We start from the raw sequence: 20993 nt of genomic DNA on the forward strand, positions 1-20993 counted from the left end.
TCATTTTTATGGACCCAGGTTTCTTGTGCTACGATATTTCACCCTCCAAAAAGTACGTATCTTGGAAGATCTCTAAGGACGTGTCTGCACAGCACCTTAAACTCAAAATAAGATATGTAATTTGTGCTATGCAAATTGCATCTCTTATTTAGAATCAATTTCAAAATAGCTTATTTTAAAATGTGGCGTGTCTACACAGCGCCAAATTTCGAAAATGCTGCACCATTCCAAGACATCCCTTATCCCTCATGAAACGAGGGTTACAGGGAAGCTGAAATAGAGTGCTTGGTATTTCAAAAAATATTTCAAAGTAATGGGCGGCTTGTTAAGATGCAGGGTAGCTATATCAGGATATCAGAAGTATCCCAAAATAGCCACACAGTGTAAATATACCCTGAGTGTTTTACAACATTACTTACGATTAAGCTTCAACAACAACAGTCTCTAGAAGGTTAGTGTCATTACCCCTGTATTACACATGGGGAAACTGAGGCATGATGCGGCAAGACTTGGGCATGGTTACACAGCAGGTTAGTGGCATGGCAAGGAAGAGAAACCCAGGTTGCCTGGTTCACAAGTCTGGTTCTAACCACCAGGCTTTGCAGCCTCTCCTAGCTGACTCTGCTGTCCATTGTGATCAATTACAAACTGATGCTTGTGTGTGCGCTATGCCCAGATCCCACAGTAACCAACAGATGTGAAGTTAGGCAGGATACAATTATTGCAATTGGGTTGGTGAATATAGGAGCGGGAGTGTGTGGGAAGGAAAGGAAGACCAGTCTGCTAGTCCATGTCAATAATGGGTATTTTATTACCACTCTACATCCCTTGTTGGTTGTGCCAGGCTGAATTAAAGGAAAGACACATACTCCAGGATGTGGCATTTGCATGGCAAATATTTCCTTCTGTACACTCTATACCAGGCAAACACTTTGAATCAAATCAGGACCACTCAGCTACCAGAGGCTATAGACTGCCTAGCTCAGCCTTAAAAATGACAAGCCGACATTACTCACTGGAAACCTGCAGGAAGATTTTGCTGGAGAGCGCCGTCCCGTACTCATTTCGAGCAAAGCACTGGTATTCCCCCTCATAGTCCTCCGGTCTCCCGCCGCCACGAAAGTCGATGACCAGTGTTCCCGACCTGCGCTGCATTGAGACCTTCGGGTCTTTGGCCACGTTGAAGAACTTCCCATTCCGTGTCCAAGAAAAACTGCCAGCATTGGACATGCATGTGTTATGTGATCACGTGCGCACAGGAAGAGCCTTACCAGCTCTTATGGTTATATTTAACCTATCAGCCGTTAACTTTCCCACATAATAAAACACATTCACACACAGTTGGTTGCTCTTCCATAAAGCCTTCCAGGGCCAAGGTCTCACTGAGTACCAGGCTTTCACCTCTTGCATATTCCCACCTTAAATCTATCTGTGTATTTATATGGCCTCTATCACCGTGGTGTCTGAATTCCAGAGTTAAGCACTGTACAGTGGAATGTAAGAGGCCAAGTTCTTTGCTGGTATAAAATTGATTTCAATGGGGCTGTGCCAGTTCACACTAGCAGAGTTTGGCCCAAGGTACCCAGCCTTTCTATCTGGGACCCATTTTTGCATTTTTCTGCATCTCAAAACCACCAAGACATCAAGGTCATGAGAACTTTAAAATGCACTCACGTCGGAATGGGGTTCCCTTTGGCTTCACATTCAATGAAGATGTTATCCCTTGGGTCTACAATATAGTCCTTCACAGACTGCTTTGTAATTGTAGGGGGCTGCGGTACTGCAAAAGACACAGAAAGAAAAAAGAGTGAGGAGAAGCCCTTTACTCATTATCCTTCAGTGGAACTCTCCAGGGAATGGAGTGAGGGATTCACTGTTTACATTCATCATCTTTGAAATTGCCAGTGTCAGTAGACGGATCCTTCAAAATATAGGAGCTGCATATTTCCGTCTTAGGGATTCAAACTCCCTGCTCAAGCTGTTTCTTGCCACCAGCAGGCTATTTGATGTGAATTTCTTTTTTAAAAAATACTCTCTCTCTATTAACATGGCAGTCAAAGACAGAACACAAACATCCCTGTTTTAGGTAAAAGTTCCTGCAAAGAGCAATCAAGGCTGCACACATTCAAGATAATGGACTGAAAACTTCCAGCAATAGTTCTAGCTTGATATCTAGGAGATAAGGCTTGGGAAGACTAAAGAATATACCAATGACCAGTTCAGGGTCATGCTCTGCACCATTACTCTGTATTTAACAGCAGTGTAGTTTCAGAGACTCTCTACAGATTTATCCCTGCACCAAGACCACAGGGGATCAGAATCCAAACCCTAGTCTCTTATGCCAGGAGTGGGAAACAGCTTCAAGTGGAGATACTTGTTCATTACTAATTTGATAGAGGAAAATGATCGGACATGCACGTCCATTATTTAGTAGGAGCGGTCAAACAACAGTTTTACCTTCAGTTCTCTTAGTGTTTATGTTGCAAGATTAAGTGTCTGCTGCGACATGATCGCTTCTTTAGTAGAAGTGAAATCTCCCTAGAGCAGCGGTTCTCAAACATTCCCACAACATGATCCCCGCATTATGGGTTCCAATTTCCCACCATTCAAAAGTTCACTTCCTTCAGTACACGAGGCAAGTCAAGGTTAGCTTCCCTCTCTCAGACTCCATCTTCTCTTTGCTGCTATTCTCATATCACATCATTTTGCAGTACATCTGTTTTACTAGGGTCCCCTCTAGTTCTGTTTGGGTTTATTTCCTGTCCGCATATACCTTATGTACAGAAAAGTAAGTGAAATGCAGCTAATTCAGGCCAGATTCTTCTTAATCTGGGTTCCAATGTCCGATGGAGTATGGGGGAAGGGTTAGGGTGTAGGCTAGAGTACGGCAGATTCCCTATACCACACCCTGACTGCTTGCCTTCCCAATCCTCTCTCAAGGTGCCAAACGCAGGGAAGAGCCAGGCTGCTTAAGAGCTAAGATATACAGTCATCTCTGAGCTGTGCAATGAGTTGGGGGCAATTCTATCGCTGCCTTCACAGCAAATCTATTTGCTGCACCCCCAGAATTCATGCCCCTCTGCATGTCTAGCAATTCTCAATGAGACATGCATGCCAGGAGCTTTAGGTTTATGGGCAGTTTTCTGATTCAAAGGTGCCAGCTGCATATGGCTGAAGGGGAAAGGGCAGAGCCACTTTGGAAAGGCAGGGAGTTAGGTTGGAAGCAGACAAATGGTGGTGAGAATCTCATGGCAAGACAGAATCGGAAAGGTGTCCTTATGAACCACCATTACAACAAGAATAGTCCTCTGAACGTCCCCACCTACAGTTTGAGAACCGCTGCCTTGGAAGGTCTGCTGTGTCTTCCTATTTGCAGCTCTGACCTCCACTGTGAACCTGCTCATCTGCAAGAGCCAACAGAAGCATCTGCAAATTAGGGCATCCGCTAGCCTGGATTTAAAATTCGGAGCCAAACTCTGATCTCGTATAAATCCAGAGTAACTTTGTTAGAGTCAATGGAGTGATGTAATCATTAGTCAGATCAGAATACAGGAGGCTTTTAGAGGCAGCGCCGTTTTGGAATGTTCAGCCATTGGCCGAGACATCTGCATGCTGGCCAACAGACAGCCAATCCGAGGAGGCAGAGGTGTAGCCAAACTCCCCAGCTCATGCGCTTAATATCTGAATGTTCCTACGGCATCCCCCTCTCCAAGCCAGATGCTGTGTTAGTGGATTCTGTTTTACTCTGTCTGGCCATCACAAGCCGCTCAGATTGCTCATGCTGCACCCCTGTGCACTTCGCGTCAAGCGACGGCCCCCACTGCACAGCGGGTATTGCTTCCTTCCGCTCTATTTCGTAATGGAAGAGGGAGCTAATATACAAAAAACAAGACAGGGTAGGACTTACATTCACTTTGAATATTTGCTGTTAGTTCCGAGGTGTAAGCATTACAAAAAAAAAAAAAAAAAAAAAAAAAAAGAAGAAGAAACAGAAGATGGTTAATTGAAAAAGAATCCAACAGATTACGTAAGCAACATGGCTATCACAGGGACTATAAATGTGTCAATATCCAAACATGGCCACTTTAGAGTAAATGGTACAAATGCCTTTTAGCCCACTTACCTTCATTTAAACATGGGAAAATCTCCATCAAAACCACGGTTCTTTCATATTCACAATGAGGATTACACGTCCCAGGATGCTTTCCCCTCTCCCACCTCACACCTGCCTTTTAAAAGCTGCACTTGTGAATTTAGTGCAGTTGAATGGTGCCAAATCAGCTTCATGGGGCTCTCGGCTCCGGCCCCAGCCTGGGCGCAGTGGGCCCAGCGGGACTGGAGCAGCCCTCCATCCACAGCAGGCCACGGGCAGGGGGCTATTCTCGGGCATCGGTTAACTGTTATTCGGTAAGCATCACCCAGTAAGGGATGAATCACCTCAGTAGGGATGTGAAGGGTGATGCTTACCAGGTAACCAGTTCACATCCCTAGTTCCAAGCTGGAGGAAATGAATACCAGCACACTGCTCGATGGACAACTCCCCATCCTCCCCAAGTGTATTGTTGTTGCGATTCTGTGTAACATTTGCCTTGTCCTCACATCATAGCATGAAGCTCCGAAACTTTTGGGAAGTGGGGAAATCCCAGTTCCATATTCAGCAATGCCTGCACAAGTTGGGGCTCAGGGAGCCAGACTTGATAGGAGAAGTGGGACCAAGAGTCTAAGAAGGCTTTTGGTTAGAAAAAAAAGAAGTGGAAGAACAATGAACGTATCCAAAATAATCAAGTTACCAACAGCGGGGACACTTTTCCTTCTGATAGTGTTTCTGGATGTTTGTACATCATGTAGCACAGAGAGTCACTGATCCTGGTAGGGATGGGGTCAGAAAGGGAAATGCTATCCCTAAAGAAAAGCAGCAGCTTCATGGCTAACTACTACTGTAACACAAGGTAAAAACCGCAGAGTTAATTTTAGAGGGACCTAGTGAGGGTTTTAAGGAGAGTGCTGATTTATTTGCATTTGTAATGGTCTTGGTTGCTTACTGAAAGAAATGTAACTCACTGTATTTCTTTACCAATTCTAGTAAAAGCAATAAGCAGATAAAAAGGAGACTTTCATAATAAGGCACAACTATTATACCTTTTGTTAATGAAGGCTTAATACTATCATTATATTACTGTTACAAGGAATTCATTTAAACTAGAGACAAGTCTTATTCAAATATATGCTGACTTTCCCAACAAATAATAATTAACAATATTGCCTATAATGCAAAAGTAAAGTTGGCTTATGGAATATTTTAGAGTGGTGAGAAGAGGGGCAGAAAACAATACTTAAAATTATAGAGCCATAGTTTGGTACCATTAAGACCCTTCAGGTGCCACAGTGGTTTATTAATTCACTGCATGAGCCACGTATTATTGAGCGGTTTACCCCAGGATCTCTGCATGCAGTAATACAACTGTTCTACGCAGCTATACAATTAAAAGACATACGTTAATAAAACTTTTCACTTTAAAGTGTTCTGAATCTACAAATCGAATTAATTAGCATTCACAACATTCGTCACACAATAAGAGTATTACCCCTGATATTACAGGTGGGGAAACTGAGGCAGAGAGGGGCTGTGATTTGCCCAGTGTCACAGAGAATCTAACATAGATCTCCTGACTCTCAGTCCACTGCTCTAACCACTAACAAGCACTGCCTCCTTATTTCTCTAACCGCTGCAGAGTGAAAGATTTTAGCTCTCCAAGACTCCCCTTTTTAAACCTGACTGCAATTGCTGCTCTAGCTAGACACACGACCCACTAGCAGCTGAGCTGGCAAGCTCCCGGAGAGGGAGCGTCCTAGTTCAGGAGGCAGCATCTCTGTCTATTATAGACCCTTCCTGCTCCATTGATGGAGGTTCACTGCAATACACATCCATGCACCTGTAGAAAGAGCTAATCCCCAGGAAGGAAGGCAGTGCTGCACAGTTCAGAATACACAGGGAATAAAGCTCATCTGCTTAGACAGCTCACAATTTGCCCACATATCAGGGCCCAGCACAATCCAGGAGCAGCTGTGGCCGTTTATGCACCACCTGCTCGACTTAGCAAAACCTGTAACCTTCCAAGAAGGGAGTGATGGGAATTCGTTAGGCAAGTCTTGGAGCTGAACCTTGAGCAGCCACAAGAGGGCTGGAGGGTTAAAAGTGAGATTAAAACGCCAGCTCCCCCCGCAGTTCTAAAGGCTTTGTCAGCAGGAGAACGACTTGTGCTCAATGTCTTCAAAGAGTGAAACAAAACTCCTTGGAACGGGCTCAGCTGGTGGGACAGATATCGGGCAAGATCTTTCCCTCCTGCATCCATTTGGGATGCCCCGCTTATGGATTTCCCTCCTCCCCCCCAGAAGTTGCTGCGGGGAGTGGCAGTGCTTTGAAGTCTGCCCAGTGGCACTGAGTTCATTTGAATTTCCTTAAAAAAGGCTAAATTAGGGGAAGACAGGCGTGCCCTGCCCCAGAGCCTGGCTTCCCCTTTGTCTTCTCATCCGGCTACAGGCAGTCACACAAAGGTCCTGACTGAACGGTGGTTACGGTAGTGAAATATGGTGGTTGGTTTCAAACAAAGCGTGGATGGAGTCAGAAAGGGAGCTGCTCTCCCTCAAGAGTGGCAAACAACTTAATGGCTAATGCACACCAGTGCGGTCTCCTTGGCTCTGTTCCTCACTCCGTGACCAAGACACGTAAGGACCACTGATGCTAGCAAAACTATCGTAGCAGGGAGCTGGAGAAGGGGCTCGTGTTATAATTGACTGTTAGGGATGATGACAGTTTGGCCCTGCCTATATAGTTAGAATCAGAGGCCAGAGCTACACTAGACCCGACAGCTCAGCCTAAGGTGCGCAACTCCAGCTATGCAGAATATGTCGCTGAAAGTAGCTTCTGCCGAGCTTGGTGGCACCCCCACAAAGGGAGGCTGATGGGATCAAATGCTAACATCGGCTTCCCTTACTTCTCACAAAAGGAGGTGAACTGGACACCAGCAGGGTTGCCCTCTGAGTTCGATTTAGTAAGTTTTAGCTAGACTCACTACATCAAAATCTGGAAGATCGATCGCGGCAGCTGCAATCTTCCATTTAGCATAGAACGAAGCCAGAGTTTATTAATCAGGGCAGCAAGCACAGTTTTGTTGCATCTACACAGACCAGATCCAACTGGCTTATGATGGCATCCCTAGACATAATTTTGTGAGTGTAGATGGGTCCTGTTCCCCATCAGCAAAAGGCAGCTCACTTCAGTATGTATCTTAAGGATTATGGAGGGCCAGTCATCTTCGGACATAGGCACTGAACACAACAAAGTAACAATCATAAAGGTAAACCAAAGCATTTAAAACTATTTCCACTTCTGCACTTCTCACAGAGATGAAAATACTTTCCTACCCCAGGTGGTGGTGTGAGGCTCAAGCAATTGTTAGACACTTCAAGTCCCTTCGGTCAAGGGACCATAGAAACATAAAGCAATATTCTACTGAATTGAGCATTTCTCTCTATTTTTCTCTGGTTGCATTACACTTGACTAGGCAAAACAACTCCTTCCTTTATCAAAGGCACAAGGAACAGCAGCAGAAAGCTGTATTTGAAATCAATTCTTTTTTTTTTCCTGGCTGTACTGCTTCTACTTCCGTTTCAGGCAGCTCACATTTCTGAAAGGGCTCCAAGTTCTTAAAGCAGGGCCTGATAAGTGACACAATCCAACTGTGTGCACAAAATGCCTTCTAGTTAGGAACAAGGAAGTGCAGTGTGCATATTAAAACACCACCACCTGCAGCTACACAGAGTTTTTCATCCCAGATCACTCAGAATGAGGCAGGACAGGGACCTGAATGTGGATCCCCAGGCTAGGATCTTAGTCACCAGGCTGCAGAAGGCAACAGGGGAAGCATGTCTTTCTTTTGCTAGCCACGTTCCTGAAGGCAACTTTGTCAAAACTCGGCTCAAATCACCTATTTCTCACCGAGCTCACATCAAAACGTCCACAACCTGCATGAAAGTTCAGAGGTGGATCTCTATGGGGAAGCTCAGGTCCATCATCCTGAAACCTTCATAAACATCAAGTAACTCTTCCATCGCGGACTTTGTGTCCATTTACAGATCCTATTAAAAATTGCCTTGTTTGGGTTTTAAGAGCTCACCCAAAGCCTTCTCTCTCCATTGATAATACTGTACCCTTCCATGAAAGGATTTCCGTGTTCTTCAAAGTCACAATGAATTCTGTGAGGTGGGGTGGTGGTGGTGGTGATTAACACCACCCCCTTTTACAGAGGGAAAAAAGTGTTTAAGTAATTGACCCAAGTGGCCAAGCCTGGAATTGAATCTGAGCCAATGACACTTTTGACGTGCTCTAACCACTAGACAACACAGTCTAGAATATGTGCGCACAAGGGCATACATTCTCTAAGCACTGGTGTTAAGGCGACTTAACAAATAATTCAACAGCAATTTCATTGCCCTGCATTTCACCCCACATTTGTCCTCCTGAATAGAATATAAATCCTGCCTACTAACTGACCCAAAATGGCCTGATGAAAGAGATAAAAATTGCCGAGTTCTATATGTAACCTTCCTGATAACCCGGTTTCCTCCTCCTGCTGGGACCAGACCTAGCTACATCATGATGACAGTATCTGCCTGGGAGGACTGCTAATGAGATTCTTGCCTCCACCAAGGAGCACCCTATGCTCAGTCTCCATGGTAATTGCCCGTATCATACATCTTCAGAGTCTCTTAATTATTAGTGGCATGTCAGCTTGTGCCTTAACACAGCTGCAACCTGTGGGGTGGAAATGCCCTCATCTTCATGTAAAGCCCATAAGGGTGAATCCATATTTCTGGGGCTGATGAAGGGTAATTACATGGCAGCATGTAGCTAAGAATGGTAGGAGGGGATTCAGTGTACCTTGGTGGTGTTCTAACACCTCTCCGAGCCAAACAAATATGTCTGGAGTTTCCTCAGCCCATGTACAGCAGAAAGGAAAGTGGGAATAAAGAAAAGGAAACACTTTTTCCCCTGGTTCTCCTCTCAGCTCCACCATGTTTCCTTCTTGTCAGAATGAGCCCCATCTATCTTCTACTGCACTGTGTGAAGACAGTGTATTACTAATGCTGCATATCTCTGCAGACATTTGTACCTTCTCCTAAAAAGAGGGACAGAGTTATATCTTCCTTCTCACCTATGCACAGTGTGTATGCAAAACTCCTCTCCCCAGGCCATTATGCTCATGGGAATTATACAAAACAGCATTGGGCACAAGGGTCTTCCCATGTGCAGACATTGGAGGACTGGCGCCTGTGATAGATGGGATGTGTACTATCCTTTTCCAGACATCCCAGCATTCAGTAACTAACTTGCCTGTAAAGGGTTACACCAAGAACAGTGGGTATCCAGGAAATGTTGGCAGGGAGCCAGGAGAGCCAAGGGTAAGAAAGTGTGAGATCTGACTTGAAAGCAGTGATGTGCCTGCTACAATGCTTTGTGTGGTTTGTAGAAAGAAAGAGCTGAGAAGAGACATGAAGTAAGCCTTGGGAGCCAGACATGGAATGCCCAGCAATATTCAAGTCTAAAAAGGATGGAACCTTGGAATAACAAATGTGAGTAGACAGGGAATGTGTAGTTAGATGCAATCAGGTTTTTTTAAATTCTGGTTTGTGAACTCTGTGCTGAGTCCAGGTGCCCCCTTCCCGTACACTGAAACTGAAGCTGAATCCCAGGGAAGCAATTCTCTGTATTTCAGTCTGTTTTTCTTTGTTCCTCTGTAACACCTGGCAACTACGTATACTTTATCCAGTATGTCTTTTTTGTTTTGTTAATAAAATCACCTTTTTAAGGCTATGGTCTGATTCCTGTGTCTTACAAAGCAGGAGAGTCTGTATGCATGTGTCTAAGACAGAGAGGTCAGCTATTAGAAATTCACTTTGTTTTTAAGCTCTCCTGAGGGAGGGTAAAAGAGTTCTCCCCAGGAAGAAATTCCCAAGTGAATCTTCCTGCGTTTGGAAAAGGGGTTTTGCAGTTGGGTGGTGGCAGCATACCACCCGAGGTCAGGGAATTGGTGACCTTCAGGCATTTTTAAGCAGAAACCTATAGAGACAAGGTATTTTAAAGTCTCTTGCAGACCCCATCTTCTGCACTTGAAGTACTTGCATGGGAAACAGCCTGGATAGAGCCCCAGTTGGCATAAGGTACTTCCCTAAGGGCTCCAATCATTTCAAAACGAACAGTTCATATCTAAGCAACCCTAACAGGAGCTAAAGGTTGGCAATGGAACAGGACTACACAGGTTGACCTTGTGGGGAGGGGTCGCTTACTCCTTTTCTTCCCTCTTTGCTACTACAACAATCGTAATGGAGATTTTTAGAGAACGTTGAAAATAAATCTGTAAACTTACGATCCAGGGGAACTTCAATGGCTCTGATGATATGATGAAGGTACAGAGCCAGCACTGCTCCGGTGTAGGTTAGGAGATACCTTTGCATTACCATTTTGAATGTTTGGATAGTATTATGCCTCCACTTTCCTTCAACAGGGCAAGCTGGCCTCTTGCCACAGTAGTGGGAGTCCTTGGATTCTCAGCTGCAAAATAAACACAAGCCACAAATTAATGAGCTGATTACAGAACTCTCTGTGTTCCTCATTTCCTTATGGGGGGCGGAGGGGCATCAGAGGACAAAAGCAATTTCCATCTGTAATGCAGTGGCTCTTACAGGCGCCAATCAAAGCTCGGAGTCCCATCGTGCTAGGCAGTGTCCATGCAAATAGTGAGAGAGTCTTTGTCCCCAAAGAGCTTACAGTCTCACATTTGATGTGAGCCCCAGAGAATCCTCTTGCATCTTCACTGGCTCCCAGTCATTTGACGACCAGAGCCGTAGCGAGGGTGTTATGCGCCCGAGGTCAAAGGCAAAATTTGCACACACCCCCCTCCAGCGCACGGCTGAGCCTGACCCTGGGAGGAGGGCAGGGGAGCTTGTACCGTGTTTCCCCCACCCCCTCCAGTTTGGGACTGGGCCCCCACATGCACTAACCTGCCAGCAGAAATGGAAGAGGGACGGGCTGGGGGCGGAGAGGAGGCAGGCGAGCCAAGCGGTCACAGGGGGAACGGAGGGGGACCAAATTTGCATCCCCCCAGCATGGCACCTGAGAGCAACTGCCCCACCCTTGCTACGCCACTGTTGACGACATAATCAGAATACTCAGAAAGATGCTTGTGAACTAAAGATTTAGAATCAACCTCTTTGAAATGCTTCATGTCATCAGTCTTTATTGGATCTTTGCAACACATGCCCCTACTTTACATGGGGGGAGGGGGAGGAAATGAACAGGAGGACAAGAAATGTATCCAAATCCATATCATGAGTCACTGTCAGAGCCAGGATTAGAAATCCAAAAGTCCTGACTTCCTGGCCTGTGCTCTGTCCTGTCATACTGCCCCTCTCAAATAATTTGGTTGTGAAAGAATCCACGCCTCCGATCTTGCATCAGAACTCCTCTTTCATAGACGTTGCCTGGGTTGCTGTAAGAATTGCCCTAGCCAGAGATACTAAATTATACTGATTTAAAACCTGGAGCACTTAAAAAAAATGCATCAATGATCAAATTCTGCTCACCATGAGATGGATACAGATCTGGAACAGCTTAATTAAAGCATCCTCTCTGTATGCAATCAAGGAATCTTTCCCAAAGATGCACACTGAATCAAAAGCAGACTCTGGTCCTGAAATCAAAGCAGCACTGGCTAGCTCTTATGCACGGATCTCACAGCAGGATGGGGGCCTCCGCACATCTCAGTGGGGTCATCTAGAAATATGCGGGGAGGGGGGCAATTTTCAAGTGCTCAGCACCCACAACTTCAAATCTGCCCCAAACAGCTCAGCAGCCAGCAGCTCCTGTTGTGAATTTTTCAGCTTAACAGTGAGCACTGAACTCTTGAAAATAGGACCCCACGTATAAGATAAAGATCTTGCCTATTACTTCAGGGTGGACCTCCTTGATCTGACACCTTTGGGACCTGCACAAGTCTTGTCCCAGCCCCTGCTGCTTCCTGTTCCCCACCATGGCCACCAGCCCTGCTCCCAGCCACAGGTGTCTCCCTGCCCTGGCCACTAGCCCCGCTTAGACTGTCCTGCTGCTGCCGCTGACCTTGTGCTGCCCTTCACAACTGTCCACTCTGGCTGGGACACCAATAATGCCACACCCCCTGGCCTGGATGCCGTCATCAGCTGGGACACCGAACCCACTGGCCTATGACTACTCTCCCCTAGCCAGGCTCCTGGCCGCAGACTCTCTTGCTACCTGACTCCCGACTGCCAGGAGCCGATCCTGCCGGACCATGGATGTTGCCGGACCAGAGAGTCCCAGGTTTTAGAGGTTAAACCTGCACAGCATATGCCCACTGTACTTTCAATTTAAACCCCAATCAATGATCAAAGTCCACAGTAAGAAAATTCCAAACACTGAGGACAAACAAACGTTTTCTTTGCTGTTACTATGAAGGTTAGAAGTAGGTGAACCATGGCAAATGATTTTCACAAATCCCTTAAAAATTAGATACCAAAATCAAGTTTGCTGTGTTCACAACCCCATTGATCATTTGTTTATAAACATTCACCCTAAATCAACTCTGATCAAGAATAATAGGGAGAAATTGCACATTCGTTTCAGCATGCAAACATTATGCTGTGCCTAGTGACTAAATTTAAGTTACTCAGGACTAATGAAGAGTGAAACCAACCATAATAAATAAATACCACAAAAGACACAGTGTATTTGTGAATATAAAAAATGGGCTGCATTTCACTGAAGCTATACAGAGAAGAGTTCAAAGTAGGAATGTGAATAGTTAACTAGTAAGCACCAGTTATAGTTAACCAGCAGGGGCTGGAGCAGCTCCCACCCATCACTGGCTGGAGAGCATCCCCATCCATGGTGGGCCTGGCATGATATGCTGTGGGCAGGGGTACTCCAGCCTGCCCACCCTCTTTTAAGTGGTTAACAGGTTAAACATAAAGTTTAACCAGTTACCTGATTAAATGGGATTTTACATCCCTAGTTCAAAGTGCTAATGAAATCCCATGCCATGTGCTTCAACAGAGCCAGCTGACGGGTAATAATTATTACAATACCATTATGCTGTGTGAATATCATACTGTACGTTACAAGATAAGACGACTTGTGGTCATTTATGGAAAGCTGAGCTCAGCTGTAGCATCTCTTTGTCGGGAAGCTTTCTGCTTTTTACTCAATTTTCCAGCTGGACTGAGGTTCAGAAGGTCAACAGGCTTGCCTGGGGTCATGCAGTGAGTCAATATGCTAGCTTGGGGCCTTCTGGCTCCTACGCCTTTGTTCTAAGCACTAAACCCCATGGCCCTCTTCTTATGACGCTTATGGCACACAGAGGAGTTTTACTCATGAGATAAATCCTATCCTTCCTATTACTGAAGTCAACAGGCCCAGTTCTGCCCTCTTTTCTGCAAGCAGAGCTGCCTGGAACTCCAATGTGAGTGGTACAGATGTAGTGGGAGAACAAATTGGCCCTAGTGGAAGTGACAAGTATAAAGAGAACGGATGTGATCTTACTCCTGTTACAGCTGATGGGGAAAACTCCTTTAACTTCTGTGGGAAGAAGTAGATCAAACTTCAAAATGGAAAATACACACACACACACTCACTCACTCACTCACTCACTCACTCACTCACTCACTCAGCCAGCTCCGGGTGCAGAGAGCCAGAACATGGGCGTATGCACCAGTCCTGTTTGGAGGGCATATGTGGGGCTTGCCCCTGGTGCTGAACCTCTCTGCACGGGGAGAACGGCACACAAACAGATGAATCAAAGTAGCAAATCTTGCACACCAGCAGCTCCTGCATTGCAGGGGAGCATTGCATGCTTTCTCTTTACGGGAGCCTTTCCAGTGGTTTTCTGAGGCTAGGTCTACACTAGGGGGCAATGTCACACTATGGTAGGTAACTCCAGAGACGTGACTAGCATAGCTGGAGTTGACGTACCTTAATATGAATTACCAAGGCGTCTTTACCGCCAGAGGGGGGTGTTGATGGAAGTAACTCCCCTGTCAACTCCCCTTACTCTTCTCAACCCAGTAAAGTACCGGAGTTGACAAGAGTGTGATCAGTGTTCGATTTAGCAGGAATTTACTAGACATGCTAAATCAACCCTCGAGAGATTGCTCACCGCATTGTCGAGCTCCTGGGAAGTGTAGAGAAGGCCTAAGTGAGCAGAGTCAAAAACCTGCTCTGATTAGAGCTTCTGCAGTTCAGAATAACTTCCCCTGCCATACCTGGAACTGGGAGATTTCTGATTGGGGCTTTCTATAGCACGGCAGCAGGGATGTTTTGGGAATCTATGGAAACGCCAACTGAAATGAGGGGAAATGTTGTTTGAGAAGGACCTGAGCTCTTTAAGGCTTGAGCCTTCAGACAGAATTTCCTCCTGTCCCTCCAGTCACATCTAAGAATCACACTGAAGTCAGCGAGATTACCCAGATACAAATGATGGCTGAATTTGGTACTGCACATGAGAGGTCTGTATACTCGTTATTTAGTTCTGTTTCATCTTCCCATACCTGAAAGAGTCTTTTGAGGCACACAGGGCACATCTAAGAGACGCAAGCATACACTGTCACATCAACAAATCAACACCTTCAGGTGTTTGTGAAACTTTTCAAGCCCGCCAGCATTAGGTCTTTTGTTGCTTTTTTTCAACATGGATTAAAAGACAAGGCAAAGGAGGAGATATAATCCCATTAGCTGGGCTTTCATAATTCATTGGAGATTGCATCGTGGCTGAATTGTTAGGGTGTCTTTAATAGTGTTATAAATACAGAGCATTAGTAGCAGACCTGCAGAGAGATCTCTTAGCAGATACCCAACATTAAGACAGAACAGCAAATAGCTGAATATCTCCAGAATTATTTTCATGGGATATGTCCTCTCTCTTTTCACGAGGGCTTTTTAGTTTAGTTTAGTTTTGTTTGTTTTTTGCTGCATACTACCAGATGAGTGAGTGGTGCAAGGGCAGGTCATTTGGCAGGCTAGGAAAACCCATTGTTAGCAGAGGCATGTGCATGTGACTCACCATGCAGTTGGAAACCTCTGCTGCCACGCTTGTGTGTGTGGGAGGGTTGCTCAGGATGCACAGTGCTGCTGCAAGCCCACGGCTGTTGCATGTCAAAGCAGAACTCAGCCCACGCTGTCACGACCTTTCCTCTCGCTGAGACGGAAAGCGTGGAGAGAATTTCACTCATGCAAAGGAACGGAGCTTCATTCAGGCATATGCACACATGGAGATGCTACTGGCCATGAGACTCTCTGAGGCTTCAAATGCACTTCAATGAGTGATTCAAGGGATCTGTGAGTTGAAATTTTAAACAGGAGATTTTGGAAACATCCCGATTACATTGCCATGCTGGAAATTAATTGAGAATGGGACTCTGGCACATAAATCCCTCCTCTTAAGGCATGGGAGTGTGAGCTCTTCCTCCTCCTGCACTCAGTTCTGTCCTAAAGCTTTATCACCTTCGCTACAGGACCAAAAATATAAGGACCAAAAACGTAAGCCCATCCCATCACAGTTCAATGCCATCTCAAGACTGTTAGCCTTTCGGCTGCAACATTGCATGAGACATCACTATGAAGCATTACTGCACTAAGGATGTTAAGTAGCGTGTATTTCACTAATCGAAGAGTCGATGCATTGTTTGCATCGACTTTCGATAAGTCGATAGAGTGGCGCTGCGCCTTTGAAACCCCATGGTAGTGTTTCAAAGAGGCAGCGCCGCACAGCAGATCCCGGGCTTAGCGTCGCACGGAGCCTGGGGTCAGCTGTGCAGTGTCACCCCTTTGAAACACTGCTGTGGCATTTCAAAAACGCTGCTGTGGCGTTTCAAAGCGGCAGCATCACACAGAGCTTGGGCTCCCTGCGACGCTGCCGCTTTGAAGTACCCCCCTCTTGCCCCTGCTTGCTGCCTCTATCTGATAGAGGCAGCAGTGGGGAGGGGAGAAGCGACTAGTTGACTATCCTGTTGGCTATCCAATAAGCATTTCCTTATCCGATAGTCGACTAGTCCTTAATATCCCTATACTGCACTGTTAAACTAAAAGGGAGTGGTTCCCACAAAACAACTGGGCACGTACTCAAACCTTTACAATCAATTACAGTCTCTTTTTCCTGGAGCTGGTCTCATGGTCAGGACACCATCCACGTGTTGCCACATTTGCAACACCAGGGCCCATAACTTTCAGCAATTGTCCCTCGCGGCAGGGTGATCTTCCACCCTCTCAAGTTTTAAGAAAGTCAGCCAAATCTTAGAAGCCAGCACACAGTCCAGGCAGCCAGACAATGTCTTTCCAGGGGATCTGGTTTCAGATTGGACTGGACCAAAAATCCCCTCTGCTCTTTGTGATATCTTGGTTTAAGACAGTGGAACTCTGATGACATGAGCTGCTCTTGCAAGATTTCTAGCATCGCGGCTTGTAAGACTTTGATTCCATCGAAGAGGAAGCCAATCTCCTGAGGCATACCCCTGACTCCAGCATCATCTGTATTTTGGTGTCATTTCCCCAGCCCATCTAGAAAAACTAACGACAACTAGAGTTCAAAGCAAGTGCATGTCTCTGATTGGTCGGTGCTTGGTTTTCTTCCCTCTGAAAGTGGGATATACTGCAGCATTGACTGTCACAAACTGTTCAGTCCAGACTGGAGAATACAGCCCAGAATACTTGCAATCTGCCACATTCCTTGTTCCGGAACTCCTTCCAGCCGAAAAGACGCTTTTCAGTAAGTGCATCAATCTGCATTGAACACAATAGCAACCTTCCTCTGATGACTTTTTTTGGCAGAATAAGTTTCTGGGAAGCCCACACCCAACAGGAATTTTTCCTTGAACTTAGGAAAATGGCCATTCCAAAACAAATAAAAGTTACCAGCAAATCAAATATTGCACCATGGCACTAGCGAATGAGAGCATGACAAAGAAACAGATTGGAATAGAAGTGTTATGCTCATTCTCTGGGGAGAAATGCAGGAGGAATTGAGGGGCATAAGCTGAGAACATTAGAGTAAAACTTTAATAACTTCAGTTATCAAACCCAAATAGGTTGTGGATAAGGTGCAATTTGTAAAATGTGTAAAAAAAATGGATCAACTTTTTTTTAAATTATTTTTTTAAGTCTTAGTATGCCCTCTGCTTAAAACCAGTTAACCCTTATCCAAAGATTCAGATTCACACATTTCCACTTTAGACCCACTGAAATCTGCATACCTATCTGCAACTTGCAGCTTGAGCCCAGCTCTATTTAAAACCTAACAATGTTTGCACAGAGAGAGGAGGAGGCAAAAGATTAAAGCGGAGTAAGCAAAAAGGAATGGATCTATGGAGATAGCTGTGACCCACAAGATGGGGTGACTACTTTCCTGTGATTTTACTCCAGGAGAATACAAACAATGGAAACTATTATTATTCTACAGAGGCAGATGCACATTACAGCCGAGGGCCATGTGATTAGTCGATAAACAGGGTTTAAAGCACAAATTACGTTTTCCATGACAAAATTAGCCACACTTTTTATTCTTGTGCAGCAGTCATGACAAATCTGCTGGGCAGGATACACAGGCTTAAGGACGAAATTTCTTATCATGCACGGTACATTTCCCATCACCAAATAAACTGTTGCTGGATCCAAACATGGCCTATTGTAAAAGGCAGAGGAGTGATTTTGTGCATCCAAGTGTGATTTCTTCAAGACTAAGTACCTACTCTCTCTTCCAAGCAACAGTTTCAATGTATATATTATCTGAACCTTTCAAAGTGATTATAAGCATTAAAGAATTCTCAAGAATATTCAAGTGAGATATATACTAACCTACCTATTATATAGTTGCAAGGAGAGGTCAAACAACTCCCCTAGGGACACAATACCCCAAAGAAGAGTGTGTGTAAGCTCAAAAGCCTGTTTCTCACTATTGGAGTTCTCAGCTACAGAACTTGGCGAACTTCAATGTAACTTTCATTCTAACCAACGCATGGACAGAATAACTTTAATATTATCATAGGTGGTTTATAAAAAGTGGCTTTGCATTTGAACATATGTTATTTGCATACATTTTTGCATAATTCTGTTGTGGATACAAATATAGAAAAACGGCTCCTCGAATCAACTGATTGGAGGTGTAGATCAAGTATAAGTGCAGCCCCTTTTCATAGCAGTCCCAAAAGCTCTCAAGTTTTATCTTGCGATTAAAACAATATTTATACCCCAATGATAAAAACTGAGCAGAATGTCTGCAAACTCAAGTTAGTAGTGAAGGAGAAAAGAGTCTAGACCAGTTTTAAACTCTCTCACTGTAACATAATACTGTAATGAAAAAAATCATTCTTTAAAATTATTTTCCCAAACAGCTGTAACTGCATCACTTTCATCTTGTGATCTTTCTAAATGAACTACAGTTCTAGGTATTAGGGATGTAATAGTGTAGTTGATTAATTGATTATCGATACAAAAGCTTATAGGCTAATGCTATAGACTACATGCATTCCCCTCCCCAACCTTGTCAGTAAATTTTTTAGCAGGCTGGCCAGCAGCCCAGCTAAGTCCTGGCTCATCCCGGGTCTGGTATCTATCCCCGCTGCAGCTCTGCATTTAAAGTGAATTAGGAGCCAGCCAGGCAGGTAGCCCAACTCAGTTCTGGCTTGCGCTGGGTCCAGGAGCTCATCTGCCCCCTCTGCTCCCCCTCCCCCCAGACAGGGGGTGCTGCCTGATACAGAGGCAGCAGTATGGGGTGACAGACAGCCAGTCTGCGACAGGAGCTGGTTTTTAACCTGGCTCCTCTTGTGGGTCAGCTCTTGCCTGGCACGATGTGCTGTTGCCCATGATACAGTAGCAGGGGACTCCTTAGGAGTAGGGCTGTCAGCCCCACTCTCGGGAACTATAGAATAGTCGAATAACCAATAAGAATTCACGAGGTTAATCGACTATTCAATTAATCGATATTTAACATCCCTGCTAGGTATTTGGCTGTAAGTCCCTGCTTTTTCCTTTCTCAGACAGATTATTCAAGGACACATTTTGGAGACAGAAATCCACTCACCCAGCCTGGGAAAACGAGAATAATAGAATTCTAGGTTTGGAAGAGACCTCAGGAGGTGATTGAATCCAATCCCAAAGCAGGACCAACCCCAACTAAATCATCCCAGCCAGGCCTGTGCGAAGCCGGGACTTAAAAACCTCTAGGGATAGAGATTCCACCACCTCCCTAGGGAACCCATCCCAGTGCTTCACCATACTGCTAGGGAAATAGTTTTTCCTAATATCCTATATAGACCTTCTCCACTGCATCTGAGATCATTGCTCCTCGTTCTGTCATTTGCCACCACTCAGAACAGCCTCTCTCCATTCTCTTTGGAATCCTCCCCCTCAGGTAGTTGAAGGCTGCTATGAAATCCCCCCTCAGTCTTCTCTTCTGTAGACTAAACAAGTACAAATCCCTCAGCTTCTCCTCGGAGGTCATGTGCTCCAGCCCCCTAATCATTTTTGTTGCCCTCCACTGGACCCTCTCCAATGTGTCCACATCCTTTCTGTAATGGGGAACCCAGAATTGGATGCAATGCTCCAGAAGGGTAACTGTAGAAGACTGGAGCCTTTGATTCTGCATTAAATGCATATGTAGGTGAAGAAACAGACTTGTCTGTACATTCTACCCTTGAGGAGCCTGGTTCAAGGTGACAGGAATCTACTCTTCCCACTGTCTCTGGGCAGCTGAGTTAGAAAACCGAGCATCTCTTTCCTGCTGCACCGGTCCCATCCTGCCTCCCTGCAACTTGAGACTTCCATCTGCTCTGTGTGAGCAAGTTTCCTAGCTGGGAAGCTTCCTAGCTAGCATGTAGGGACAAAAGAGACGGGAGGGCATATTTAACTACCATTGGCTCGCTAAGGCAGAAGGAAGAATGGGAGGACCAGAAGAGAGGCTTAGCACATGTTCTGATCATTAATAGAAGATGCCACTCAAATAGGTCATTACCTCTCCAGCCAGGCTCTCCCCACAGGGCAGAGATTAACTATTCCAAGCAGGTGCACAGTCAGTGGCAGAGCAGCAAGGAAAGGTGCGGTGCATGTGAAAACGTCTGCCCTTGCTGCAAATACGCAACTTTCAGTGAGAGTCAGCGCTGCGTCCAAGCGGTCAAGTCTCGGTCCAGATTTGGTTCCAGTCCAGATTCCCATTGGAATAGCCTGGATCTTACGGGCTTGATTTGGATCCATCTCTTTTGGGAATATGACTTTTCATTCAGATTCAGCAAAGCCCATAAGCAGTCCTTGTTCCTACACAGCAAGGGCTTGATCGTGTCCAATGAACTCAATAAAGTTGAGCTTCAGTGACGACAGGAGTGAGTCTCAAATTAAGCTCCTGCTTAGCTTATGCACCTGCTTAGCTTTAAACACCTGTGCTGTTCCACTGAAGAAAAATGGAACCAGTCACATCAAGTTAAGCACGGGAATAAGTGCTTTACTGAAATTGGGCCTTCAGGAGCTCTAATTAAAACCAATTCCTTCCTTGTAGTCTGAGCAAAAAATATTAAGCATCCTGAACTCTTGGTGGAATCATTGGTTGTAAAAGGTGTGTAGATCTTTGCAGGACTGGGCCTTCCTTTTGGAACAAACAAACAAAAAGCAACAAAAGGAAAATAAGGGGACACAAATCATCCCATGATAAAATTAAACTAAATACCTTTTGGCAGAGAACTGTTTGTAAATCAGCTTTGCAGCTCCACCAGGACATTCCTCATAGCAATTAGGAACGTGTATTTACTTAGGGTGGCAGAAGGAACAGTATAATTCCTGTTACTAATGTTCCCGAGAAGACACTTACCGTATCATTTTATGGGTTTCAATCACATAATTAAAAGTGACTAAATTACTAAACAATGCATTGGCATCACTTGTAAAA

At 45.1% G+C, this 20993-nt stretch overlaps 1 protein-coding gene across 24 annotated transcripts in view; it reads right to left on the minus strand.

Annotated features, from left to right (window-relative positions):
- Positions 1–20993, minus strand: part of NFASC (neurofascin) — a 209342-nt gene that overhangs the window by 107630 nt on the left and 80719 nt on the right. For 18 of the 24 annotated variants that reach the window (XM_089773619.1, XM_089773614.1, XM_089773608.1 and 15 more), the window contains 4 exons: positions 10428–10612; positions 3908–3925; positions 1675–1780; positions 1017–1213 (listed from right to left, as the gene is read on the minus strand). In XM_089773619.1, coding sequence (XP_089629745.1) covers positions 1017–1213; positions 1675–1780; positions 3908–3925; positions 10428–10521 — 415 coding nt within the window. In that variant the 5' untranslated portion in view covers positions 10522–10612. The remainder of the gene's footprint in view (positions 1–1016; positions 1214–1674; positions 1781–3907; positions 3926–10427; positions 10613–20993) is intronic. The other 6 variants (XM_089773610.1, XM_089773620.1, XM_089773617.1 and 3 more) reach the window with 1 other exon arrangement.

The sequence above is a fragment of the Pelodiscus sinensis genome, chromosome 27, assembly GCF_052426305.1.
Source record: "Pelodiscus sinensis isolate ZL-2025 chromosome 27, ASM5242630v1, whole genome shotgun sequence".
NCBI lineage: Eukaryota > Metazoa > Chordata > Testudines > Trionychidae > Pelodiscus > Pelodiscus sinensis.